The sequence below is a fragment of the Aphelocoma coerulescens genome, unplaced genomic scaffold (genome assembly GCF_041296385.1).
Source record: "Aphelocoma coerulescens isolate FSJ_1873_10779 unplaced genomic scaffold, UR_Acoe_1.0 HiC_scaffold_46, whole genome shotgun sequence".
NCBI classification, from domain to species: domain Eukaryota; kingdom Metazoa; phylum Chordata; class Aves; order Passeriformes; family Corvidae; genus Aphelocoma; species Aphelocoma coerulescens.
Genome location: NW_027183804.1, coordinates 1,908,850 through 1,935,779, shown reverse-complemented (window position 1 = coordinate 1,935,779; position 26,930 = coordinate 1,908,850). Strand labels below are relative to the sequence as shown.

At 58.2% G+C, this 26,930-nt stretch overlaps 1 protein-coding gene across 1 annotated transcript; it reads left to right on the top strand.

Moving 5' to 3' along the window:
• Nucleotides 1-1,344: 1,344 nt before the first annotated feature.
• On the top strand, nucleotides 1,345-19,163 carry LOC138101775 (zinc finger protein 345-like). Its single transcript, XM_068999561.1, has 10 exons — nucleotides 1,345-1,400; nucleotides 1,923-1,962; nucleotides 2,810-2,889; nucleotides 2,962-3,052; nucleotides 3,412-3,474; nucleotides 5,841-5,962; nucleotides 6,259-6,320; nucleotides 7,976-8,129; nucleotides 8,199-8,629; nucleotides 18,279-19,163. The coding sequence occupies exons 1-10, from the start codon at nucleotides 1,345-1,347 to the stop codon at nucleotides 19,049-19,051; spliced, it is 1,872 nt and encodes a 623-aa protein (XP_068855662.1). The 3' UTR covers nucleotides 19,052-19,163.
• Nucleotides 19,164-26,930: the final 7,767 nt, after the last annotated feature.

Below are 26,930 nucleotides of genomic sequence, written 5' to 3'. Positions count from 1 at the left end.
TGGCATGAGCGATTTCCTGCTTGATTTGGGCAAAAGCTTGTTGCTGTTCAGGGCCCCAGTGGAAATTGTTCTTCTTGCAGGTAACCAGGTAAAGAGGACTCACAATCTGGCTGTACTGAGGAATATGCATCCTCCAAAAGCCTATGGCACCTAGGAAAGCTTGTGTTTCCTTCTTGTTGGTCAGTGGAGACATTGCTTTGATCTTATTGACAACCTCAGTGGGAATCTGACGCCGTCCATCTTGCCACTTCACTCCCAGGAACTGGGCTTAATGAATATGGAACAGTTTAAGAGAGTCCTTAAGTCCACAGGAAAATGAATGGAGGGCGCCTCTGGCAATATTGCCAAGCGCCCCAGCGCTGTGATTTGCCTTTGTTCGACTAATAAATGTTCAATATTAGATTGCTAAAAAATTCAGCTTTTGTAGTCATTTTCTTCTGAGAGAGAATAAAGAGAGAAAGAGAGAGAGGGGAAATGAGAGAGACAATAAGAAGAAAGAGAATAGAGTGAGAGTAAAGATAGAGAGAATAAAGACAAACATTGCTGCTAAGGAACGTCCGTGCAGCCCCAAACGCCTTCGCACACCGGCCCCAGTGTCCGTGCTCGGGGCTTGATTTACCAAGATGTGAATATCGATCTCATATCGATATCCAGCTGAGACAGACAAAAGCTCTCGAACAGTTTAGAGTTAGAAAGTGAATGTTTGATTGGCGCCGGACAGCGGCGTGGAACAGCTTCCTAATGCGCAGTGCCCAGGTATGAACGGTTACAGAGTTCATTTAGCCACAAAAGTGATGAATATCCAAACTACAAATACATATTTCTAACAGTGACCCCTCCCATTCTCCGCTTCGTATGGAAATGAGCTTTAATGGCATTAAGCATGCGCAGTGCGTGCTCTGAATTGAGTGGCTGCTCTCGAATTGGGTTGGTGGTCCCAGACAGATGAAGTAAGCTCATCTCCCTCACTTGGACCTTTTTTGCCTTTCTGAACTTTAACAATCTTAATTACGTTAGTGACCTCCCAATTTCCTCTTGCCTGACTTTTGAATACGTTCCCACAGAGGGAGGAAATTGGGAATTGTCCTTGTTCCCTACACCAACTGATCAATATTTCTGTTCCTCGTTCTAAGCACAGCTAAACAAACACAGAAATGACAGAGCATCAATTATTCCGTAATCAATTACTAACATCTTAAAAAGCATTTCAAATCTAGCTCTCCTAACTATTTTAATTAACTCTAGTCCAGCTCAAATTCTTTCTTATTCTAACTCATTTCAACCCAGCTAGCCTATAACTAAAATCTTTCTGTTTCTTTTAAATCTATGTTTCAGGGTGTCACCATGGCCACGGGGCTGCCCCAGGGCAGAAATCCCCTGCGGAGATACCGGGACCGACTGTGGGAGATGGGACGCCAAACACACCGGCTTTAGTCTCTTTGGGATGAAGAAGTGAGTTTTTCAGTCTGTTTGGGATAGAAAACTACTTCTGATTGCATCAGCCTGTTATACATGGGGTTTAAAAAGCATAACAAATACTAAAAAGGAATAACGATAAATAGCTGTGGTTCAAAAGGCATAAAGGAATTAGGAGGAACATATCTACTGACAGAGGATTTAATAAAAAGTATACTGTAAAAAAATAATCTGCAATGTTGTCAGTGGGTGTTCTTAGTTTTTTAAAAAATTTTGTATTTCTCATTTCCACTGATCTGCTTTGTTTTGCAACCATTGAAGCTAAAATGAGCAACATCAGGACCAAATCAACAGCTGGGTGCAAAGCCTCAGAATGAATGTGGAGCTAATGGAGGATTCCCGTGCTTTAGACACGTGTGTGCACAGGTGCAGAAAAGCATCGCTCCTTTTGGAGGCTGCATTACAGCACACGGGTGGTAAAATCAGATTGACTCCTGTTTTCACAGGCTTCCCGGGCAGCACTTACCAAGGATCTCCTCAAGCCCAGTGAGTGAGCGAGGACAGATCAAGGGTGGTTCTGGATAATCTATTTTCACTCCAATTTTCCAACTCCTCCCACTGGTTTGAAGTGCCAGTGTTCATTGTTGGAGCCAGCACAGTGGAAAGGAGCAGCACAGCTGAACAGAGAAAGCGACTTTTGCCCTCAGAGTAGAGCAAGCAGGAAGGCACACGGCTTGCACACATGAAGGTCTCTTGTCCATTCCAAGAAAAAGGCATCCACCAAAAGCAAAGATTTGTTGGATTCAGTGTAACAATACAGCGATTTCAGGGAAACATTGAAAGGAATGTGATGAATGTGTCTCTGCAAACAGACCCTGTGAATCTGCTGGTAGGCAGGGCCAGGGACTTGTAGGTAGGGAAGTGACAGAAGAAACTATCAGCTCGAGAGTCTTCCTGATGCAGAGTGAAGTAGAACCTGAAACCAGAATCAGCATCCATTGAGCACCTCGGAACCAGCATCAGACCTGGATCCCCCCAGCTCCCAGCACCCAGCCCTGGATCCCCCCAGCTCCCATCATCCAGTCCTGGATCCCCCCAGCTCCCATCATCCAGCCCTGGATCCCCCCAGCTCCCATCACCCAGCCCTGGATCCCCCCAGCTCCCAGCATCCAGCCCTGGATCCCCCCAGCTCCCATCACCCAGCCCTGGATCCCCCCAGCTCCCATCACCCAGCCCTGGATCCCCCCAGTTCCCATCATCCAGCCCTGGATCCCCCCAGCTCTCAGCATCCAGCCCTGGACCTGCCCAGCCCCCTCACCCAGCTCTGGAACCACCAGCCCTCAGCTCCCAAGCCTGGACCCCCAGCTCCCATTCACCCGTCTGTGCCCCCCAGATTTCTTCTGCAGCCCCCCCCGTGAGAGTGGGGGGTGGGGGCCGAGTGCTGGTGCCCCCCTGCCTGCAGCAGATCCAGCGGTGAGGGGAGTTCGGGGGTCCCTCAGCATTTGGGCTCCCCCGGGATTTGGGGTGAACCCCCGGGCCCCCCAGGATCTCCCTGAACACGCTGACGCTGCCCGTGCACAGCGAGAAGGTTCATACCCGGCACGGGGTCCCCAGCTCTGTCACCGGCATCGCCCAGGTACCCCAAAACCTCCCGGGAATCCCCAACACCCCCCCGGGGAACCCCAACCTTTCCTGGGACCCCAAAAATATCCCCGGGACCCTCCAAAAACTCCCCAGGATGCAAAGCCCCATACAGACCCCCCAAAACCCTCTCAGGACACCAAAATTCCCACGGGACCTCCCAACACCCCCCGGACCCCCTTGAGAAGGTTTATAACTGGCACAGGGTCCCCATCTCCATCACCGGCAGGGACTCCAAAACAGCCTTGGGACACACAAATATTCCCACCGGGATCACCCAAACCCCCACTTTGGGACTCCTGAAAACCCCCCTCGGGAACCCACAAAACCACCGGGACCCACAAAACCCCCCAGGAGCCCCTCGCGAATGTTCAGCCCCAGCACGGGGTCCCCATCGCCATCATCGGCACCACCCAGGTACCCCCAAACCTCGCTGGGACCCCCAAACCCTGCCGGGACCCCCAAACCCTCCCGGGACCCCCAAACCCCCCCCGGGGCTCCACTGCCGGAATCAACGGGAGTGGTGTTGCCCTTTTAACGGGAGTTATAGTGGGCACCGACTTTACCAGGGCATCTTAAAGCGCCGATGGCAGAGCGAACCCCAAAATTTCACCCGGGGGGCACTCTCCCGTTTGCTGCACTCGGGGGAGCCCCGAACGGCGACAGGTCCTGGGCTGAGCCCCCCACTCAGCCGGGGGTGGCGAGGGAACGGGGAGGGCTGGGACGGGGTTTGGGGGTGCTGGGGTTAACTGGGGGACCCCAGTGGAACCCCTTTCCCGCTGTCCCACCTCCCCGGATCCCCCCTCTCCCACTCCTTTCCCATTGTTGCCCCAAACCTCCGCTGCCCCAGCTCGCCCTGGGCTGACCCAGCCCTTTCCCATCGTGGCCCGGCCCGGCCCCGCTGCCCCGAGAGCTCCCGGGCCGCGGCCGCAGCGACGGAGGAAGGGCAGGAGGAAGAGGAGGCGGGACAGAGGAGGAGGAAGAGGAGGGACGGGGGGAAGAAGGAGGAGGCGGAGCAGGCGGAGGAGGCTCCACGTGCAGGCAGCGCTCTCTGCATCCGCAGCCGCTCGGGCCGGGAGCATCGCCCGCCCCGCATCCCGCAGGTGCCCGGGGAGGGGGAGCTCGGCCCAAACATCCCGGGCGGTGCTTTTGGAGGGGGGAGGGATATTTGGAGCTCGCAGGAAATCTATTTGGGGCTCGCTGTTTCATCCTCTCTGTCGGGGCGGGCGGCGCGATGTTTGGAGCTTGCGGCACTCCAAAGGCGAGCCGCAGATGCCCCTCGGGCGGATATCGGGGGGTCCCGGGCGGTGTTTTTGGGGGTCCCGGTGTCGGTGGCGGCAGAGCCCCGGCGGGGGCGGGGGGATGCGGGTCCCCCTGCGGTGGGGGTTGGGCTTCCCGGGCCGGGCCCTCCGAGCTCTGCCGGGGCCCCGTGGGGACGGCGCGGGGCCGGCGGGGCCGGGGGGACACCGGTTTTGGGGACCCCCGGGAGAGCCGCGGCTTCCCTAAGCGGGACCCCAGAGAGAGGAGAGCCCCAGAAGCCCAAAGCGGGGACCCCGAGAGGGGGGACCCCTGGGATTGGCGGGACCGCGGCGGGGGGGTCTGGGGGCTGCAGGGGCGGCACGGCCGGGAAGTGGGCTCGGGGGTCCCGGGGCCGGGAAAGGGGCTCGGGGGTCCCGGGGCTGGGAAAGGGGCTCGGGGGTCCCGGGGCCGGGAAGGGCTGCTCCCAGTATGAGCCCAGTTCCCTCCCCGAGTGGTTCCAGTTTCCTCATCAGTCCCAGTATGAGCCCAGTATGATCCCAGTATGATCCTGGTCACTTCCCCTCACTCCCTGTTGCTCCCAGTATGAACCCAGTCACTCCCAGTCACCGCCCATTATGATGCAATTTGCCCCCAGCACAGTCTCAGTTGCTCCCAGTTCCTCCCACTTTTGTCCAGTGTGTTCCCAGTTCTCCCAGTTGCCCCAGCATAGTCCCAGTCACTCCCAGTATGATGCCAGACTCTCCCAGCAGGGCCCCAGTCACTCACAATTGCTCCCAGTTGCCCCCAGCACATTCCCAGTCACACCCAGTGTGGTCCCAGTCAGCACCCACATGGTCTCAGACACTCCCAGTATATCCCAGTTGCCCTGACCATTCTCATGGTCATTCCCAGGCACTCCCAGTTACCTCAGCAGGGATCAGTTGCCCCCAGATTTATCCCAGCCCCTGCCAGTACATCCCAGTTGTCACCAGCATGCATCCTATCATTCCCAGTTCCTCCCAGTGCATCCCCAGTAGGCTCTCAGCATGGGCCTGGTAGCTCCCTGTAACCCCCACTGACACCCGCTATAATCCCAGCAAGGCCCCCGTCACTCCCAGTATGATGCCAGTGGCCCCCAGGGTGATCCCAGTTGCTCCCTGTCAATGCCAGCATGAGCCCAGTAGCCTCCAGTATGATCCCCGTGACTCCCTGTCTCTCCCAGTATATCCCAGTCACCCCCAGCATGCTCCCAGTCACTCCCATTTCTTCCCAGCTGCATTCAGCACAATTCCAGTTGCTCACAGCCACTCCCAGTCAATCCCAGTATGATTCCAGTCACCCTCAGTATGATCCCCGTCTCCCCCAGCATGGACCCACTGTGATTCCAGTATGATCCCAGTTGCCCCCAGCATAGTTCCAGTTGTTCCCAGTTCCTCCCAGTATGATCCCAGTTGCCCCTAGAATAGTCCCAGTCATGCCCAGTTTCCCCCAGCATAGATCCAGTTGCTCCCAGGTGCCCCCAGCATGGTCTCATTTCCCCCCAGCATGATCCCAGCTGTTCCCAGTGTGATTCCAGTCACCCCCAGTATGGTTACAGACACTCCCAGTATATCCCAGTTGCCCTCAGCATGTTTGTAGTCATTGCCAGGCACTCCCAGTTGCCCCAGTAAGGTTCCAGTTACCGCAGAATGATCCCAGTCTTTCCCAGTTACTTCCAGGGTCCTCTAGCATGATCCCAGTTTCTGTCAGTTTCCCAAAGTATGGTCCCAGTTGCTCCCAGTATGATCCCAGCTGTGGCCCCAGTTGTGGCCTCAGTTGTGGTCTCAGTGCCCTCAGCATGGTTCCAGTACCTTCCAGTTGATCCCAGTTGCTCCCAATGTGTCCACATTTTCCTCCCAACATGGGCCCAGCAGCTCCCAGCAACCCCCAGCATGGTTCCATTCACACCTGCTGTAATTCCAGTGCCTCCCAGTATGGCCCCAGTAGGACCCGTAGTTACTTCCAGTATGGTCCAGTCACTTCCAGTATGGTCCCAGTGTCCCCAAATGTGATCCCAACTGCTCCCTCTCAATGCCAGTATGATCCCAGTCACCCCCAGCATGGTTACAGTCACTCCCAGTATGACCCCAGTCACTCCCAGATACTCCCAGTATTATTCCAGTCATGCCCAGAGTGACTCCCTGTCACTCCCAGTGTGGGCCCAGTTGCTCCCAGTATGAATCCAGTCACTCCCAGTTACTCCAAATACAAACCCATTTGCTCTCAGCACGGTCTCTGTTGCTCCCAGTCACCTCCAGTATGGTTCCAGTCATGTCCAGCACCTTTCCAGTCCCTCCCAGTCTGATTCCAGTATGGTCGCAGTCATCCTCAGACACTCCCAGTATCATCCCAGTCAGTTCCATTAGGATCCCAGTATGACCCCAGCATGGGCACAGCTGCTCCCATTATCTCCCAGTGTGGTTCCAGTTGAACCCAGTTGCCCCCAGTTCAGACCCAGTCACTCCCCACATGAGGTTGAGCGCTCCCTCCCCCCACCCGTGGGATCATCGCCCCCCATCCCACAGGTGCCCGGGGAGGGGGAGCTCAGCCCAGATATCCCGGGGGGGTTCCCTGGGTTGTGTTTTTTTGGGGGGGATGTTTGGAGAATGAAGAACTCCAAAGCTGAGCAGAAAATGCCCCTTGTGAGGACATTGGGGGTCCCCAGGAGGTGTTTCTGGGGGTCCCGGTGGCGGTGCCAGCAGAGCCCTGGCAGCGGGCAGGGGGATGTGGGGTACGGCCCGTGGTGGGGGTTGGGTCTGCCCGAGTCAGTCACGGCCACCTCCAGCCCGGAGCCAGGGGGCTGCGGGACCCCTTGGGAGAGCCGGAGGGGGAACCTCGGGACCCCCAGAGTGGGACGAGCAGAGAGGGGCAGTACCGGGACCAGGGGAGCCCCAGCAGTCTGGAGGAGCAAACCCCTGTGAGCCCCAGGGCCCCAAAGTGGGGAGCCCCAAAAGGGGGGAGCACCACTATTTGCGGGACCCTCAACAGCCGGGAGAAGGGGAGGGGGGACTCCTTGGACCCCCTGCACCCCGAAGCAGAGAATAAGGGGAGAAGGGACCTGGGGACCCCATAACCCCCAGCATCCCTAAGTGGGGAGACCAAAGCAGGGAGCTTTTGGATTCCTGGACTCTCAGCAGTCTGGGGAGGTTGGAGACCAAGTAGAGAGGGGGACCCCAATAAAAGAGGGACCCCCAGCAGCTGGGACAGGGGGGAACCCCCAAACACCAAAGGGGAGAGACCAGAGACAGGGAACTCCTGAGAGGCTTTTTCAGAGCAGATTTTTATGGACACACAGTGCCCAGTGACTTCTAGAGGTGGACTTGGGCAGAGGGATCTTACACTCAACATGTTCATCCCTTGTTTCTCCCCAAATCAGGATTTCCCATTCCCAACCCTTGGCCAGATGGAGGAGGAGGCTGTGAGGAAGAGGAAGATGCCCCGGGAGCCCCAGGCAGGTGAGGAGGAAGTCAGTGCCCCTTTCCCCCTCTCTCCTGCTCCATCTCCCAGCCCAGCATCGCCCCCGGCTGCAGGACAACCCCGCTGCCGACGCCGTCCTGCCGGGGACGGACTGGGGGGATCTCCTTCCCCTTCCCTGTGGCACGGAGGCAAATCCCATCCTCTCCTTGTCCTTCCTCCCCAGACAAGGAGCTGAGGACGGAGCCCAGGGAGGACAAATCCCCGCGGCAGAACCTGGTGGAAGAGGCCGTTTTGACCGGCTCCACAGCTCAGGAATCCAACGGGGAGGAAAAGCCCCGGAGATCCCTTAGGATGAGGGGCTGCAAACGCAGCCCAGGGTGCTCTGAGGAGGAAAGACCCACCCTGTGCCAGGAAGGCAGCCAGAGATCCAGCCAGAGGCCAGAGCTGGTGGTTCATGAGCAGCTTCACAATGGGGAGAAGCCCCACATGTGTGGGGAATGTGGGAAGAGCTTCAGGTGGAGCTCCTACCTGATCGACCACCAGAGGATCCACACTGGGGAGAAGCCCTATGAATGTGGGGAATGTGGGAAGAGCTTCAGCTGGACCTCCAACCTGATCCGCCACCGGCGCATCCACACTGGGGAGAGGCCCTACGAGTGTCCTGAGTGTGGGAAGAGGTTTCAGAGCAGCTCCAATCTCCTCCTGCACGAGCGGATTCACACGGATGAGAGGCCCTTCCGCTGCCCCGACTGCAGGAAGGGATTCAAGCAAAACTCCACCCTCATCACCCACCGGCGCATCCACACCGGGGAGAGGCCCTACGAGTGTCCCCAGTGTGGGAAGAGCTTCTCCAGGAGCTCTCACTTGACCCAACACCAATGGAGGCACCACTAAGGGAAGCCCTGCGAGTGCCCCGACTGCGGGAAGAGCTTTGTCCTCTGCTCCAAATCCATCTCCCATCAGAGGAGCCACGTTTGGCAGAGCCCTGGTGGCCCACATTCCCTGTGATCCAGGTTGGGAAGACCCCTGGCTGGTGCTCTCCACGTTCTCCTGGATCCCTGTAGGCACCTGGGTGAACGCAGGGGCAGGAACATCCATCAGGACTCAGATCAACATTGGAAATTCATTGGGAAGAGCTGATTTTTTAACTTTATGCCCTAAAAATTTTCATCTACTCTGTCCAATTGTTTCTTCTGGTGGTATCAAGCCACCCCGGATGATCTTGGAGGTCTTTTGCAGCCTAAGTAATTTCTATGTTAATCCCATTGAAACAGCAAAAATTGGGGTAAAAATAAAAATTTAAAGACATCTAAAGCTGCACCATTTTCCCGCAATTTGGGGGTGAATTTGGGGTTCAGGGGAATATTTGGGAGGATCTGAGTGTTGTGGGGCTGTGAAGCCAGGCAGATTGGGGCCACAATCTCACAGTTGTGGGGGCAGAACGTGTGCACCTGAGCCCGTCTGTTCTCCAGGAATTCCAGTTGTGTGTCCCAGTCCCTTCCCTGGGTCTGCCCATCCAGGGTGTCCCCCCCAAAGTGCCCAAATCGCTGCTGAAGTGCCTGAGCTGCTCTGGGTTGTGGATGTTCCTGTCCACCAACCTGTCCTGGTCAGTGCCATGGGGGCTGGGAGGGGGTCTGAGGGGACTGGGCTGGGCTTTTGAGCCTCTTGGGGCCATTTGAGGTGCTGGGAGGGGGTTTGGGGGGCTTTTTGTGCAGTCTTCAAGGGAGTTTTGGGGTGCTGGCAGGGCTGTGTGTCTTGGAGAGAATTTGGGAGGGTGTTGGGGGAGATGGGAAGGGGTTTTGGTGGTTTTTGGGATCATTTATGATGCAGGGTGTGGTTGGGGGAGTCCTGGCAAGGAGATTTGGGGGGCTTTGAGAGGTCCAAGATTGGCTCTGGGGCTGGGTGGGGGTTTTAGGGCAGGTGTGACCTCCCCCAAGACCCCCAAAGCTGCCACCAGACCCCATCCCCCAAGATGCTGCCGGGGGTCAGGGGCTCCATGTTGGGGTTCATCCTCCTGGCACTGTGGGAGAAGGTGAGGGGGGTCCCGAGGGGCCGTGTGTGTCCCTCCAGAGCGTGTGTGACCCCCCCATCCCAGTGTCACCCCCTTTTCCCTGCCCACAGGGCTCCTGAGCCAGCCCCTGCTGCCCCGGGAGGGAATTTGGGGAGGGGGCAGAGGGGGTGCGCAGCCCCCGCCGGGGGATGACCCCGGCCCAGCGCCCTTCGTTCAGCACCGAGCTGGGCTTGGGGCCGCAGGAGGAAGAGGCCGATGGGAAGCAGATCCTGCAGGGGGGACAGGGCTTGGGCTCAGGGCAAGGTCCTGCCCTGCACACCTGGCTCAGGTGTGAGCCTGCCCCGGGAAGGGAGCGGGACATTCCCATCCCCACGGATCAGGGCTGGCAGCAGCGCTGGGAGCACGGACATGGACGTGGCTGTGGGGTCAGTTGCTCTCGGCGTTCTCGGAGGGAGAAGCTGCTGGTTCTTTTCGGCCGTTTTTTCTTTCCGCGGACAAAGATCCCAGGACCCCCGGCCCACCTTCCCTATCCCACTGGAGGCCAGGCTGTGGCTGCCCTGCCCCGCTGCTGCTTCGAGCCTTCGCTTCGTTGTAGCCGTGCCCGCCCTGCCTGCCTGGACCTCCGGGGGGGTTCCCCGCTTGGATACATCGCATCTGCCCCCCAGGATTTGTGCTCATCCCTGCCGTTCCAGCCTGCTGTTCCCGAGGGTCCGGCCGGACACCGGGATCGGCTGCCCAGGGGTTTGTGAAGCCTTTGTTCCATCCCTTCCCGGGATCCCAGGGCACCGGTGCCGCGTGTTCCCCGAGCTCGCTCCGGAGCGCCCCCTGCAGCCGCGGGGGAACCATCGCACCTGCCCTGCTCACCGGGAGCCGCCAGCGCCCCTGCTGGCTGCGAGCGGAACTGCACCCGAGGGGAAAGGGCCTGACAGCCGAGACGGCTGGGACTGGGTTTGTGTTTGCTGTTACTGCCAGAGTTGTTGTTGTTTGTTTGATTGGTTATATATATAATAGTAAAGAGCTGTTATTCCTATTTCCCACATCATTGCCTAAAGGCCCTTGATTTCAAAATTATAATAACTCAGAGGGGAAGGGGTTATATCTGCCAATTCAAGGGAGGCTTCTGCCTTCCTTAGCAGACACCTGTCTTTTAAAACCAAGACAATGAGCTAGCCTGCTTTTTGCAGAGGTGTCTTTGGTTCCAACAAGGCCCCGCTGTGTCTCAGTGCACCCTGGCTTCCATGCGGATCTGGAGTATCACAAAGGCTCCTTGGTTCCACCACGTCCTGCTGTGTCACAATGGATCCTGTGCTCCATGAGGCCCTCCAAAGTCATCCTGGAGGCTTGCTTCCATGAGGTTCCATGATGTACCAGTGGTCATCTTGGTTCCAGGAGTTTCCTTAGTGTCACAATGCTCTCCATGCTTCCATGATTCCCCACAATGTCCCAATGCTCTCCATGCTTCCATTAGGCCCTGCTTTGCCACAAAGGTGCCCTTGTTTCCATGAGGCCCCGCTGTGTCACAATGGACTACGGTTCCATGATGCTCCGTGGTGTCACCATGGTCTTCTTGAATCTGCAGTGTAACAATGGACCATTGGTTCCATGTGGCCTGGCCGTGTCACAATGGGCTCCTTGATTCCATGATTCCCCACGGTGTCACAATGGAGCCTTGTTTCTAGGAGGTTCTGTACTGTCACAATTGTCTCCTTGATGCCATCAGCCCCTGCAGTGTCACAAAGGCTCCTTGGTTCCATGAGGAACACAAAAGCTTTGCAGAAACATTGAGCAACAGCTGCTGAACACAGCTGGCAACATCTGCTTGCATCAAAAGAGGACTTCATGCTGAGAATGGCACCAGCAGCTTCCATCTGCAACAGAGACCCAGGGAAAGGACAGGCTGTGCCGGTCTGGACAAATGTGGAGGAAAATATCCTCTGATAGAAGGCAGGTTACACCCAGCCCTCCCCCACCAGGTTCGGGAAAAAAGAATTTTCCTCGGAAGAAAGTGAAAGAGATAAAAACTGTTTATTTTACAAACACACAGGAAAAGGATAACAATGCTAAATATTCAAACCTCTCACTGTGGAGAGAAACCTGGGATAACTGAAGAGTCCTTTCGTGTTTCAGTGGGGTCTCCTGAAACATCCCTAGACAGCGAGGCCCGTGGAAAGAAATAGGGAGCGATTCTTGAGAGAAGTTTCAGAGCTCTTTCTTCTCCAGCCACATGGGCGGGGCACTGCCAAAGAACTGAGCAATCCCGGGACAAGCAGGGCCCTCCTGGCACAGGGCAACACAAAATAACCAGTGCTGAACAGGATTAGGGCACATGTGAGCAGGGAGCAGGGAGACCCCGTGCCCAGGCCATGCCTCTACCCCAGGGTCCCCTCTCCCTTGACCTCATGGCAGGGGGGAGGAACCCCAACACTTCTGGAGGTGTAGTCTCCCTCCTCCTCCTTGGAGCTGGGTCATGGGCCCACATTCAGGGCCCCCACCTCGGGCGAAAATTCTCCTGGTGTGGTCTGATGTTGAAACAGTCAAGAAGAGAAGAAGGGAAAAAAACCCCCAAAGTCCCAGGAGAACAAAGTTCAACTCTCCATCTCCCTGCAGAGAAAAGGAGCTGAAAACTGGCTCAAAAGCAAGAAGGTTGCTTCCTCCACCCTTGCTGCAAGCAGGATGCAGAGGAGTGTGTATGTGTGTCCTTGAACAAACGCTCTGAGAAGTTTGTCCGGTTTTTTTTTCCTCTCCCCCCTCTCAGGCTCAGTTGAAAGGCACAGAAATGCACAAAGTTCACTTCTGGGCATAGAGCAGCCATAGGGGATACACATCCTAAAGTCACCCCAAGACACAGGCACAGAGAATTCAGTGGAAAGACTCCGAGAATTCTGCTCCCAGAGATCATTCCTGCTCACACTGACCCTTGTAGAAAGGGGCCATCATTCCAGGCAGCCTGTACTGAGCATGTGGCTCCTGAGCGGGGTTTGTTGTTTAGGAAACCTGCTCAGGCTTTTCCATTCTTTCCTTGCAAACAGGAAAACTTCTCCTGGGCCTGTGTGCAGGCAGAGCCCTGAGGAGAGCAGGTGGCACATGGTGCGCTGGGCTGGGACAGCCAGCTGCAGAGCTCAAGGGAAGAAGCCCAAAGTGGCACAATGGCTCCTTGCCTTCACATGCAACACCTGGGTCACAATGGTCTCCTTGATTCCATGAGGCCCCACTGTGTCACAATGGCTCCTTGGTTCCATGCGGTTCCGCAGTGTCACCATGGTCTCCTTTGATCCGCATTGTCATCATGGACAGAAGGAGCCGGGCGGCGGCGGGGGCTGAACCCTGGCAGCAGCGAGGAGGAAGAACAGGAAGAAGAGGAAGAAGAGGAAGAAGAGGAAGAAGAGGAAGAAGAGGAAGAAGAGGAAGAAGAGGAAGAAGAGGAAGAAGAGGAAGGGGCCGGGGCCGCAGGCGATGTCCGATCCCCGGCAGCAGCGGGGAGGCCTCGGGCAGCGGCGGCGGGCGGGGCCCTTTGGAGCCGCCCCGAGGGCTCGGTGCCGCCCCGGGCCCCTGAAGGAGCCGCTCGGCGGGACGGGCGAGCTGGGAACGAGAGAAAACCGCGAGGAAAGAAGAAAATCCAATCAAAGAGCCACACCGAGGGGCGTCTCCGCCGGCCCGTGGCACCGAAGGAGCTGCACCGAGAGACCAGCGAGGAGCCCGGCGCTGAAAGAGCCGCAGCGGAGGGCGTGGGATGGGAGGTGCGAATGGAATAAAAGAAGGAGAATGGAATAATAAATTCTAGAAGAAGTGCACGGGGAGTGGCGGCTGCGCAGCGACTGAAAGAGTTGCAGCGAGGGAGCGTCGGGGCAGCAGCGCGGGGTCTCGGCCGCTCCGTGTGACCGAAAGAGCCGCAGCGAGGGACGGGCGGGGCGCGGCTCGGATCGAGCCCTCCAGCTGCGCCAAGAGCGGCGACCCCGCGGGACCGCGCCGGGGCCGGGCGGCGGCGGCAGCCGGAGCCGGGGAAGCGGCTTGGAGCGGCGGAGACGAGCGGGGTGTTCCCGTCAGCTCCGCTCAGCCCTCGGGCACCGGGGGGTTCCGGGGCTTGTTCCCGTCAGCTCCGCTCAGCCCTCGGGCACCGGGGGGTTCCGGGGCTTGTTCCCGTCAGCTCCGCTCAGCCCTCGGGCACCGGGGGGTTCCGGGGCTTGTTCCCGTCAGCTCCGCTCAGCCCTCGAGCACCGGGGGGTTCCGGGGCTTGTTCCCCTCAGCTCCGCTCAGCCCTCGAGCACCGGGGGGTTCCGGGGCTTGTTCCCGTCAGCTCCGCTCAGCCCTCGGGCACCGGGGGGTTCCGGGGCTTGTTCCCGTCAGCTCCGCTCAGCCCTCGGGCACCGGGGGGTTCCGGGGCTTGTTCCCGTCAGCTCCACTCAGCCCTCGGGCACCGCGCTGGGGCCCCGCGCACTTTTCCAGCCCGGCCGCCCCCACGGGCCGGGCCCCGCGGCTCCCGCTGCCGCCGCCTCGGCCCCGCCGAGCCCAGAAACCCCGGAAAATCGCTGCCATGCACTAAGGAACCTTTCCGTGCGCAGCCAGGGGCGCAGAGGGGGGATCCTTATGAAGCCCCCTCCCTTCAGTCCCTCCTGGCACGGCCGGGCATTAGCGCAGCTCCCGGGGCTGTGTCCCGGCACCGGCTGCTGCCACAGGGCACGGGGCTGCCGCGCTCGGGCATTAAACGCGACAGATTTGGGGAGCAGGGACAGCCACAGAAAGCCTCGGGGAGCCCTCGGGAGCCTGGAGCTGCACGAGGGCCACAAAGGATGCCCTGGACACAGCGATGGCCCCAGCAGCGGCTCTGCCCCCCAGCACGGGGCTGTGTCCCAGACCCCCCGCTCCAGCCCGAGGTTTGGGGGCGGCAGCGGAGCTGCTGGACGGAGGACGGCTAGAGGAGCAGGAGCGGGGGGAAGAGGAGGGATAAAGGGGGAGGGGCGGGAGGAAGAGGCGGGCCAGAGGGGGCAGGAAGAGGAGCCTCCATGTGCATCCATCGCTCTCTGTGTCCGCAGCTCTCGGCCTCGGGAACACCGCTCCCCCCATCCCGCAGGTGACCGGGGAGGGGCAGCTCGCCCCAAATATCTTGGGCGGTGCCTGGGGTTGTTTTGGGAGAGGGGATTTTTGGAGCTTGGAGGACTCCAGCACCGAGCCCCAAATATCTTTGTTGGTTCCTGGGGAACGGGGGTTTGGTGGGGCAGGGGAGGGGAGGCGGATGTTTGGATCTTGCAGGGCTCCGAATGTGAGTCGCAAATGCCCCTTGGGGGATATTGGGGAGCCCCCGGCACGCGGGGTTTTGGGGGGTCCCGGTGGCGGCTGCCGGGAGAAATGGGATGGGGCGGGATGGGGCCCGGGAAGGGTGGGATGTGGATTGGGGTGTGGGATGAAGTGTGGCGGAGGGGGATGGGCGGGATGGGGCCTGGGATGAGGCAGGCGAAGGTTGGGGATGATGAGGCCGGGGGACCCCAGTCCTCAGGGGCCTGCGGGGTATCCGCCAGCTCCGAGGGAGTTTTGGGGCACCCCTAATCCTGAGGGGGCGGTGCTGGCAGCGGGGGACACGTGGCTCCGGCACCTCTGGCCGCAGCTGAGCCCCCCCCGCCCCCAGCGCCCCCCGGAGCGGAATTTGGGGAGGGGGAGGTGGGGGCGGCCAGGCCGGGCCCCCCCGCGCTGTCCCGGCAGGGGCCGAGTGCGGGCGGGAGCCCCGCGGGGCCCGGCCCTGCCCGGGCACGGCTGATGCCGCCCGCCCGCGCTCCGCACTGGTCCGGACTGGTGCTCCCAGTGCCGTGCGGGGCGGGGCCGCTCTGGGGACCCCCCAGGGCACAGCGCGGCTGCTTTGGGGCTGTCGGCAGCGCCCGGCGCTGGGCATGGGGCGTGTGGGGGCAGCTGGGGCCGCACTGGTGGCACTGGTGGTGCTGGGAGCCCCCCCGGGCGCGGGGTGAGCGGTGAGAAGGGGGGCGGGTCTGGGACCCCAAATGGAGCGAAATGGGGAATGGAACCCCCAAAGTGAGCAGGAGGGGCCTGGAACCCCCAAAACCAAGGCCGGGGGAGGGGAGGTGGTGATTAGGGATGGGGAATGTGCAGAAGGGGGGGGTGGGGGGAAGAGGGGGCTGGGACCCCCAAGCAAAGCGGGAGGGGGATGGGACACCCAAATTGAGCTGGAATGGGGCTGTGGATTGGGGGAACGCTGGGAAAGGGGAGGAGAGGGGAGGGTGTTCTGGTTTGGCCAAATTTAGAAATATATCCTCTGAGAGAAGGCACAACCACCCCTCCCCCACCAGGTTTGGGAAAAAATAAATTTTTCTCGAAGGAAAGTGGAGGAGATAAAACTATTTATTTACCAAACACACGGGAAAGGAAAATAACGCTAAATTGTAAAATCTGTTGCTGCGGAGGAAGAAACCTGGGAAAGTGTTAGAGTCCTCCCTTTGGTCTCCTCGGAGCTGGGGCTTGGCCCAGGGCCAGGCCGTCTGTGCCCAGTTGAAAGTCCTCCCGATGTGCTCTGATATTAAAGCAATCAAGCAGTCCAGTAGAAAAGGGGATTTTCCAGGGGAGGAAAAATTCAGCTCTCAGTTTCTCTCCGGAGAAAAAGCAGCTGAACAACTGGCCAAAAAAGAAACTGTTCTGGGCGCAGCCGGCCAGGTGCTTCCCCCCTCCCCTGCCACAGCTGGGAAACCAATTGCTATCTGTGTGTGACCTTGAACAAGCTGCAAACTGCTTTGAAAAAGTTTTGCTCAGTTTTTTCCTTCCCCCTCTCAGGCTCAGTTTAGAGGCATAGAAAGGCACAGGAATTAATTTCTGGGCATAGGCAGCGATATGGGATACACATCATAAGGTCACCCCAAGACAGAGGGAAAGGTGGGGTTGGGACAGCAGAAGAGCGGTTCCATGGGGGTGCAGCCCTGTCCCCCAGCACCTGAGCCCTGGAGCGATTCCCTGGGGCTCTGGGGAAGGGAGGGATCCGCACTGGGGGGGTCCCCAACCCCCCTGTCCATCCCTGGGGCTGATCGGGGGCTCCCCCCACACAGCAGCCGGTGCTGCGGCAGCCGTGGGGCAGAGGGGGTGGGAAAGGGGGGGCAGGGTGGGAGTGGAGGAGGAGCGGGAGGAAGAGGAGGGAGAGAGGAGGAGGAGGAGCTGGAGAACCACGAGGTTCCACCGCCCGCCCACTGTGTCCGCAGCACCCCCAGCCCCGGTAGCATCTTCCCCCCCATCCTGCAGGTGAGCGGGGAGGGGGAGCTCACCCCAAATCTATTGGGGGGTCACCAGGAGGGGTTTTTTTTGGAGGGGTGTTTGGAGCTTGCAGATTCTGGAATCGAGCCCCAGATGTCCTTGCATGTCCCTGGGAGGGATTTTTTGGGCCAGAGGGGATATGTGGATCTTGCAGGACTCCAAAGCTGAGCCATAATTGCCCCTTGGGGGTCTTGGGGTGTCCATGTGAGGATTGCCTGGTCCTGGTGGGGTTGGACATTGGGTTTGGGGATCCCCAGGAGAGCTGGGGGCTGGAACACGGGACCCCTGGAGTGGGGAGAGCAGGGAGGGACGATACCAGAGCTGGGGGACCCCCAAGAGCCTGGAGGGGTGGGGGGGCCTGGAGATGAGGTGGGGTTGGGATCTCTCAGCCCTGAAAGGGGCAGTGAGGATAGGGGGGAGCCCCAAGTTCCTGGAGTGGAGGGAGGCTGAAGAGGGAGACCCTGGGACCTCTGGGAGCCAAAGCAGATTTGGGAAAAAAGGGACCTGTGGGACCCCCAAAACCCCCCAGCATCCCTAAGCAGGACCCCGGAGAGGGGGATCCCCAGGACCCATGGGACCCCCAGCAGCCCTGACAAGGGGAACCCCCAGAACCCCAAAGTGAGGAGACTGGAAAGGGGGAACTCCTGGAGCCGTTTTTAGGACTCACTGCCAATTTTTTGTTAGTTTTTGTGGACCCCGGTGAGTTCCAGAGATGGACTTGGGCAGGAGGAAGCCCCAACCCAACACACTCATCTCTTGTTTCTCCCAGAATGAGGATTTCCCATTCCCAACCCTTGGCCAGGTGGAGGAGGAGGCTGTGAGGAAGAGGAAGATGCCCCAGGACCCCCAGGCAGGTGAGGAGGAAGTCAGTGCCCCTTTCCCCCTCTCTCCTGCTCCATCTCCCAGCCCAGCATCGCCCCCGGCTGCAGGACAACCCCGCTGCCGACGCCGTCCTGCCGGGGACGGACTGGGGGGATCTCCTTCCCCTTCCCTGTGGCACGGAGGCAAATCCCATCCTCTCCTTGTCCTTCCTCCCCAGACAAGGAGCTGAGGACGGAGCCCAGGGAGGACAAATCCCCGCGGCAGAACCTGGTGGAAGAGGCCGTTTTGAGCAGCTCCATGGCACAGGAATCCAACAGGGAGGAAAAGCCCTGGAGATCCCACAGGAGGAGGGGCTGCAAATGCAGCCCAGGGTGCCCTGAGGAGGAAAGACCCACCCTGTGCCGGGAAGGCGGCCGGAGATGCAGCCAGAGGTCAGAGCTGGTGGTTCATGAGCAGCTTCACAATGGGGAGAAGCCCCACAAGTGTGGGGAATGTGGGAGGAGCTTCAGGTGGAGCTCCAACCTGATCAATCACCAGAGGATCCACACCGGGGAGAGGCCCTATGAGTGTGGGGAATGTGGGAAGAGCTTCAGGTGGAGCTCCCACCTGATCAACCACCAGAGGATCCACACCGGGGAGAGGCCCTATGAGTGTGGGGAATGTGGGAAGAGCTTCAGCCAGAGCTCCAGCCTGATCCGCCACCAGTGCATCCACACTGGGGAGAGGCCCTATGAGTGTCCTGAGTGTGAGAAGAGGTTTCAGACCAGCTCCAATCTCCTCCTGCACCAGCGGATTCACACGGATGAGAGGCCCTTCCGCTGCCCCGACTGCAGGAAGGGCTTCAAACAAAACTCCCACCTCATCACCCACCGGCGCATCCACACCAGGGAGAGGCCCTACGAGTGTCCCCAGTGTGGGAAGAGCTTCTCAAAGAGCTCCTCCTTCATCATCCACCAGTGCATCCACACTGGGGAGAGGCCCTATGAGTGTCCCGAGTGTGGGAAGAGGTTTCAGACCAGCTCCAGTCTCCTCCGGCACCAGCGGATTCACACGGATGAGAGGCCCTTCCGCTGCCCCGACTGCAGGAAGGGCTTCAGGTACAACTCTGACCTCGTCACCCACCGGCGCATCCACACTGGGGAGAGACCCTACGAGTGTCCCCAGTGCGGGAAGAGCTTCTCAGACAGCTGTAACTTGACCCAACACCAACGGAGGCACCGCTAAGGGAAGCCCTGCGAGTGCCCCAACTGCAGGAAGAGCTTTGTCCTCTGCTCCAGCTCCATCTCCCATCAGAGGAGCCACGTTTGGCAGAGCCCTGGTGACCCACATTCCCTGTGATCCGTGTTGGGAAGACCCCTGGCTGGTGCTCTCCACGTTCTCCTGGATCCCTGTAGGCACCTGGGTGAACGCAGGGGCAGGAACATCCATCGGGACTCAGATCGTCATTGGAAATTCATTGGGAAGAGCTGATTTTTTAACTTTACACCCCAAAATTTTCATCTACTCTGTCCAATTGTTTTCTCTGGTGGTATCAAGCAACCCTGGATGACCTTGGAGATCTTCTGCAGCCTAAGTAATTTCTGTGTTAATCCCACTGAAACAACCAAAATTGGGGTAGAAATAAAGAAATTAAACAAAGAGATCTAAAGCGGCACCATTTTACTGGAATTTGGGGTTGAATTTGGGGTTCAGGGGAATATTCGGGAGGATCTGAGTGTTGTGGGGCTGTGAAGCCAGGCAGACTGGGGCCACAATCTTGTACTTGTGTTGTCAGAACGTGTCCACCTGAGCCCACCTATTCATCAGGAATTCTGGTTGTCTGTCCCAGTCCCTGCTCTGGGTCTCTCCCTTTGGAGTGTGACGTCCAAAGTGCCCAAATCGCTGCTGAAGTGCCTGAGCTGCTCAGGGCTGTGGATGTTCCTGTCCCCCAGCCTGTCCTGGTCGGTGCCATGGGGGCTGGGAGGGGGTCTGGGGGGCTCCTTGGGGGACTGGGAGGGGCTTTTGTGGCTCTTGAGGGCATTTGTGGTTCTTGGAGGGGCCTTTTAGGGTGGTCTCAGAGAGTTTTGGTGATCTTGGCTGGGCCGTGTGTCTTGGAGAGAATTTTGTGGTTCTTGGGGTCATTTATGATGCAGGGAGTGGTTGGGGGGTTCCTGGCCAGGAGCTGTGGGGTGGTTTGAGGGGTCTGGGAGTGGCTGTGGGGCTGGGAGGGGGTTTTAGGGCCTCTCCCCCAGACTCCAAAGCTGCCACCAGACCCCACCCCCAAGATGCTGCTGGTGGTCGGGGATTCCATGTTGGGGTTCATCCTCCTGGCACTGCAGGAGAAGGTGAGGGGGGGTCCCCAGGGGCCGTGTGTGTCCCCCCAGAGCGTGTGTGACCCCCCCCATCCCGGTGTCACCCCCTTTTCCCTGCCCACAGGGCTCCTGAGCCAGCCCCTGCTGCCCCGGGAGGGAATTTGGGGAGGGGGCAGAGGGGGTGCGCAGCCCCCGCCGGGGGATGACCCCGGCCCAGCGCCCTTCGTTCAGCACCGAGCTGGGCTTGGGGCCGCAGGAGGAAGAGGCCGATGGGAAGCAGATCCTGCAGGGGGGACAGGGCTTGGGCTCAGGGCAAGGTCCTGCCCTGCACACCTGGCTCAGGTGTGAGCCTGCCCCGGGAAGGGAGCGGGACATTCCCATCCCCACGGATCAGGGCTGGCAGCAGCGCTGGGAGCACGGACATGGAAATCCTGGGAGCCACTGGGACCGCACTGGGGGGTGAATGATCCCCCCCAGCACCTTTCCAGGCCGCCCTGCGACCTGAGAAATGCTCGCTGGGCCTCGGCCTTGGCCAAGAGCCCCCGGGCTCAGCTGCTCTGAGCTCAGGCGCTGCCGGCTCCCGCAGCCCGCCCAGGGCCGCCCTGCCCGTGCCGGGGCTGTGCTGGAATTCTCTGCTGCTGCTGGGCCACTCGGGGGGTCTGGCCCCGCAGGAAAGGTGACCTTGAGCCAGGAGCTTTCCTTGGCCGCAGCAAAGCCTCGGCACGGAAAGACCTTCCCAGCGCTGTGCCCTGGGCCGGGAGGGATTGTGCCACCAGAGCTGTCCCTCCATTTCTTCTGCCAGGCAGCTTTAGCACAGGAAAAGTGGAGAAGCCAGAGCTGCCTCTCAGCTTTCCGCAGCCCTCCAGAGGAATCCTGTGTGGGAAGCAGCCTGGGAACAGGGTTTCTGTGCCAGGGCAGGGGAATTCAGAGCCCTTTCCTCCCCCGTGGGCCCAGGCTCTGGCCCTTGCCCTTTGCAATGGCCCTGCAGCTGCCAGAGGGGCCTTTTTGGCTCAGCTGAGAGCAGTCCTGCTGCAAGGCTGTCCTCGAGCTGCTTGGGCTGCACATGTGCCCAGGGAATGCTCATTGCTTGCAGTCTCAGGCGCTGTGGGTGTGCAGGTGTAACTACTGCAGGAGGGAACAGCTCTGCTGGGGGCAGTTCTTGCAAGGTGCTGGCCCTGGCTCGGGGCTGGGCCGGGGCCAGCGGCAGAAAATCAACTTGCAGCTCGGGCCCCGCAGCAGGGAGGAGCAGCAATTGCTGGGGGACAGAGACTCTTGCCAAGGGCCTGCGGGGCCGGGCCCCAGGGAACGGCTTCCCGCTGCCCGAGGGCAGGCTGAGATGGGATGTGGGGCAGCAATGGTTCCCTGGCAGGGCGCTCAGGGCCTGGCACAGGCTGGCCCCAGAAGCTGCGGCTGCCCCCGCATCCCTGCAAGTGTCCCAGGCCGGCTCGGCCATTGGGGCTTCCTGCCCAGGAGGGCTGGGCTGGGCTGGGGCTGCTGAGGGCGGGATGGGCTCTGGCTGAGCCAGCTGAAGGCTGCGCATGATGAGGCCGGGGGGACCCCGTTCCTCAGTGGGTTCTGGGGTATCCCCCATTCCTGAAGGGATTTCAGGCTATGTCCCATTCCTGAGGCAGTTTTGGGGTCCCCCCAGTGCTTCGGAGGGGTTCTGAGAGGGGGGCTCTGGTACTTGGAAGGGGGACCTATTGTCAGGGATGTGGGGAGCCCATTTTGGGAAGGATGCTGCTGTTTCTGGCAATGTTGAGAGGTTCTGAATGGGCTGTGGGGCCCTGGCTCTCATTTTGGGACTTGAGGTGAGCCCATGGGCACAGCAAGGGCTGAGGAGAGGTTCCAAGCTGCCATTTGGGATGGAGGGATTGAGCGGGGGCCTCCAATAAACTCAATGCCAGCCCCAGTGTGTCGATGGCAGCCCCAAATGGCTCGATCCGTCAGCCCCAAGGCCCGGCTGTGGGGAGTCAGGAGCCACAGAAGGGGAATTGGTGTCCAGGAGGGGTGGGATGGGATGGGATGGGATGGGATGGGATGGGATGGGATGGGATGGGATGGGATGGGATGGGATGGGATGGGATGGGATGGGGATGGGATGGGATGGGATGGGATGGGATGGGATGGGATGGGGATGGGATGGGATGGGATGGGATGGGATGGGATGGGATGGGATGGGATGGGATGGGGATGGGATGGGATGGGGATGGGATGGGATGGGATGGGATGGGATGGGATGGGATGGGATGGGATGGGATGGGATGGGATGGGATGGGATGGGATGGGATGGGATGGGATGGGATGGGGATGGCATTGTTGGGGTGGGATGAAGTTTGGAAGGAATGGGGTGGTTTTGCCGCTTGGAGTGGGGCATTTCAGGGAGGAAAACCAGGAGCTGCTTTTGGGGAGGCTCCTGGTGCTTTTTGACAATTTTGGGGCCTCTAAGTGGCTTCTGGGAGGTTGCACTGAATTTGGGGCAGGTGCCATAAAACCTCTGCAATTTGTGGGACTGAGGCGAGGTCCCCACATTTTGAGAGGGTGAGAGGACCCCAACTGGGAGGGGATCCTGCTGCTTTGCACCCCTTCCATGGGGTGAGAAGTGGCTTTTTAGGGAAGGAAGGAATTCGGAAGGAAGGAAGGAATTCGGAAGGAAGGAATTCAGAAGGAAGGAAGGAATTCAGAAGGAAGGAAGGAAGGAAGGAAGGAAGGAAGGAAGGAAGGAAGGAAGGAAGGAAGGAAGGAAGGAAGGAAGGAAGGAAGGAAGGAAGGAAGGAAGGAAGGAAGGAGTGAAAACAATGTAAGTTCTGAATGAAACAAAAAAAATATCACAGTTGTAAATAACACAGTTGTCTTTTAAAAAAATATCAATTCCCTCTGAATCCAAAGTTGCAGAAGACTTTTCACTCCACATTGGGGTTTTATCTCTCATACTTTTTCTGGTTCTTTTCTTTTTTCTCTTGTTTTTATTAGATAACACCTGCTAGGAAAGAAAGACTCCCAGGCAAAAGCCAAAGCCAAAGTCCTTTGAAAACCCTGCAGTCCCTGGGAGCATTCAGGAGCCCCCCAGGGCCATTCCTGACCAAGGCTCCCCAGGGACTCCTTGCAGCAGATCCCTGAGGCCACTGGGATGTGGGGGGATGCTGAGGGCAGGACAAGGGGCTGACAGTGCCCAGCCTTGCTGGGGCTGTGCCAGGAGGCCCCAGGGCCTCAGGACAAGGTGTCTCCTCCCAGCCCTTGGTGGCACAGACGCTGCTGTGCCCCAGGGCACCAAGGCTTGGCTTCTCCTGGGCACTGCCAGCCCTGCCAGGGCCCTTGGCCATGTCCAGCACAGCTTGTCCTGCACTGTCCCACCGCTGCTGCTGTGTCCCTGCAGGCTGCACACTCCCATCTCGCTGCCCCGCCAGCTCTGCCCGGCCACTGCCAGCCCTGGCCTGAGCTGTGCCCAGCCTCACCCTCTGTGCCTTGGGCACACACACATGCCCTGAGCTCCTCCTCCCTCTGGGTGCTTCTCCTGCCCCAGCGCTGCCCTGGGAGGGACATTTCCTCCTCCTCATGCCCAGTGTCCCCCTGCCCAGCTGCTCTGTGGGGCAGTGCGTGTCTCTCCTGCTGTTCCCTCCCTCCCAGGAAAGCTGCACCATGTGGGGCACGGCCCTTCCAGCAGCCTCCCAGCCCCTCAGCCTTGTTGGGCCCTTTCCCCTGAGCAGACAGCAGCAGCATCTCCGTGCTCTGCCCAGCGTGCTCCTTCCGTCACCAAACTGCAGGAAAATAGAAACTGTCCAACACCATCTCTGAAGTGTCAGAGAATCAGGCCCTGTGGAACCAACAAGCCCTTGGGACACAGGAGGATCTCGTGTAACCCAGGGTCAGTTCTGCCACTGCAGATCCAAAGAGATCCTTGTGACACGCTGGGGCCTTGTGGAACCCTTCTGCCCTGGTCTCTGCACCAAGGAGACCCTTGTGCCACTCCGGGACCTTGTGCAGCCAAGGAGAGCATTGTGAGAGTGCGGGGCCATGGAACCAAGGGACCATTGTGACCTTGTGGGGCCTCATGGACTCAAGGGACCATTGCCACACTGTGGGGCCTCATGGAATGAAGGGTCCATTGTGACACTGCAGAACCAAGGACACCATGGTTACACTGTGGGGCCCATGGAACCAAGGCACCATTGGGACACCCCGTGGCCTCATCCTCTTGAATTTCAACAGATCTGAGGGATGGCAGCACCTGCAGGCAGCACTGAAGGATTCTGGGGAGAACCTTTGATCCCTGCTCCAAAAGAAATCAGAGAAAGATCCCTGGTAAGATAAAGGCACCTTTTCCTTTTCCTTTTCCTTTTCCTTTTCCTTTTCCTTTTCCTTTTCCTTTTCCTTTTCCTTTTCCCTTTTCCCTTTTTCCTTCTCCTTCTCCTTCTCCTTCTCCTTCTCCTTCTCCTTCGCCTTCTCCTTTTTCCTTTCCCTTTCCCTTTCCATTTCCCTTTTTCCTTTCCCTTTCCCTTTCCCTTTCCCTTTCCCTTTCCCTTTCCCTTTCCCTTTCCCTTTCCCTTTCCCTTTCCTTTTCCCTTTCCCTTTCCCTTTACCTTTCCTCTTTCCCTTTCCTGGTGTAAACTGTTGACCTGCCTGTAAGGTGCAGCAAAAGCTTTGCAGGGTTTGGTTCAAGGTACCCAAGGTTGGAACAGGGAAGTGTTCGAGTCCCTTCTAAGAGGAGGGTTGGAGTCTTTGTTCCATGACTGCCTGGGATCCATGGAACAAGTGTGTTCTGGCAGACTCTGGGACCTCCACAGCAATCCCATGCAGGAGCCAGCACTGGACCTGCACCCTGGTGGGAGCAGCGTGGTACGGATGGGAAACGGGCAGCTGGGTGTGCAGTGGCAACCTCGACCCAGGTCATAGAAGCCCAGGCTTTAGCTTTGAACACAGCAGCACAAAAAGCAGAATGAATGACCTTTCCTAGAAATCACTGAAGGACAAAGGGTGAACATATGGACTGATTTGAACTCTGGGTTTGGAATAATACACGTCCAGGGAGCCACATGGAAGGAAAGGGCACAGAGGTCTCCAGTGAGTACAACAAGAAATCAGTCACCTACTGCAGAGTGTGCCAAAGCCAAAAGAAGTGGCCCTGATGCCCTTGTAAAGCCCATGGGTTTGGAGACTCCCCAGTTAATCCAGGGAATCCATTGGCTGACCAAACAGCTCAAGAGGGTGCTGAAAAAGCTCTCCTTGCACTAATACCTGGCAAAAAGTGGAATGTTCTGCAACAAAAACCAGATTCCAGTGATCAGGACAGGCAGTCAGCCCCAGCAGCAGCAGCTCCGGAAAATCCCAGCAGGTGATTGGTAACCCCGTGTGGGCAGGTAATTGTAGCTCCACAATTAATGTAGAACGGAACTCAAACATCAGGAAACACATGAGGAAATGGAGAATATGGTGGCCAGTTTACAAAGGCATCCAGTAAGCACAAAAATGGCAAAAAACAATAGATCAGTTGTTGAGAAAGTTGGGATTGGTTTTGAAGGAAGAAGGCTGCCTCCAGGGCTGGTTAAATGGGAATCACCAGGTGATTTTGGCCAACTGATTTTGCAGAACTGCCCAGGCAGAAGGGGGACTGGCACATTTTGGCATTGGTGGATCCTTTTTCTGGATGGCCAGAAGCTTTCCCATGTGGCACCAACAAGACAAGGGAAGGCTCAGAAGTTTTGCTGAAATGAATATTTAATAGCACTGGGACTAACTCTTGTAAGCCTTAAAAGGTGCATGGTTCTCAACAGATCATTTGGGCTGGACTCGCCTGTACATCCTTTCCAACCAGGAGATGCGGTGTGCATCAGAACCTGGAATTTTGGAACAATCCAGCCAAAGTGGAAGGGACCATCTCAAGTCCTCCTGGTAACCTACCCTGCACTCAAGGTAGAAGGAATCAAACTCGGGGTTCATGACATGTGGGTAAAACCAGCGAGCACACATTAAACACAGCAGAAACAAGACTGACACCGTGGAGTTTGGGGGTTGTTACATCAATCCTATTGTTTTAGGTATTGAATAGGATTTTCTAAGGGGATACTATTTATTGGATCTGGATGAAGATGATCAATAATTGTGTATTTATAATAATAATAGAAACGATGTTCCTGACTTCGGGGAAGGGAAATGCGGTTTTCAAAGTCAGTGCAAGGTGTTGGCAGATGACAGAATGTGACCCCTGTAACAGCTTGTTTGCCAACACCAACCTCTGCAGAAAATCCAGTTCTGTGGGGAGCTTCAGTCAGCAATTTGACAAAAATCTGGGAACACGTGTGGGAAGGAAATAGCACCCAGGGCACCTGGACAGGGATGGAAGGAGAATATTCCTTACCATGGGCACATCAGAACAATAGTGCTGAGAATTGTAACATTTCCAAACCGGATCTGGAAATTACCTCAGGAAATATTGATCAGCTGACAGATTGCACTGATACCCCCTGGAGCTGTCAAATTCCAGCAGTATGGAATCACCCTCAGACAGGACAATGGGAATGTTTCCAGCCAGTTCAGGGGTGTTTGGGCTGGGAAGGGAGCCCAGGCCTCCCACAGGACCCCTTACAGGTGGACAGGTGGGTATAAAATATCCTGATTGAACAAGGTCAAGGCCAAAGGATCCCAGGACAAAGGAAAAGTGGGATTGCCCTGGGACAGACACTTGAGCTGTTTGGAATGCTGAGGTCCAGCGGCTCCTGGCTGTGGCCCAGGCTCTGAGGCTGGGCTGTGCTTGTAGAAATGATTCTGCCTTTCTCAGGGACACCTGGGCTCAGCCAACAAACAACGAGCCTTGGAGA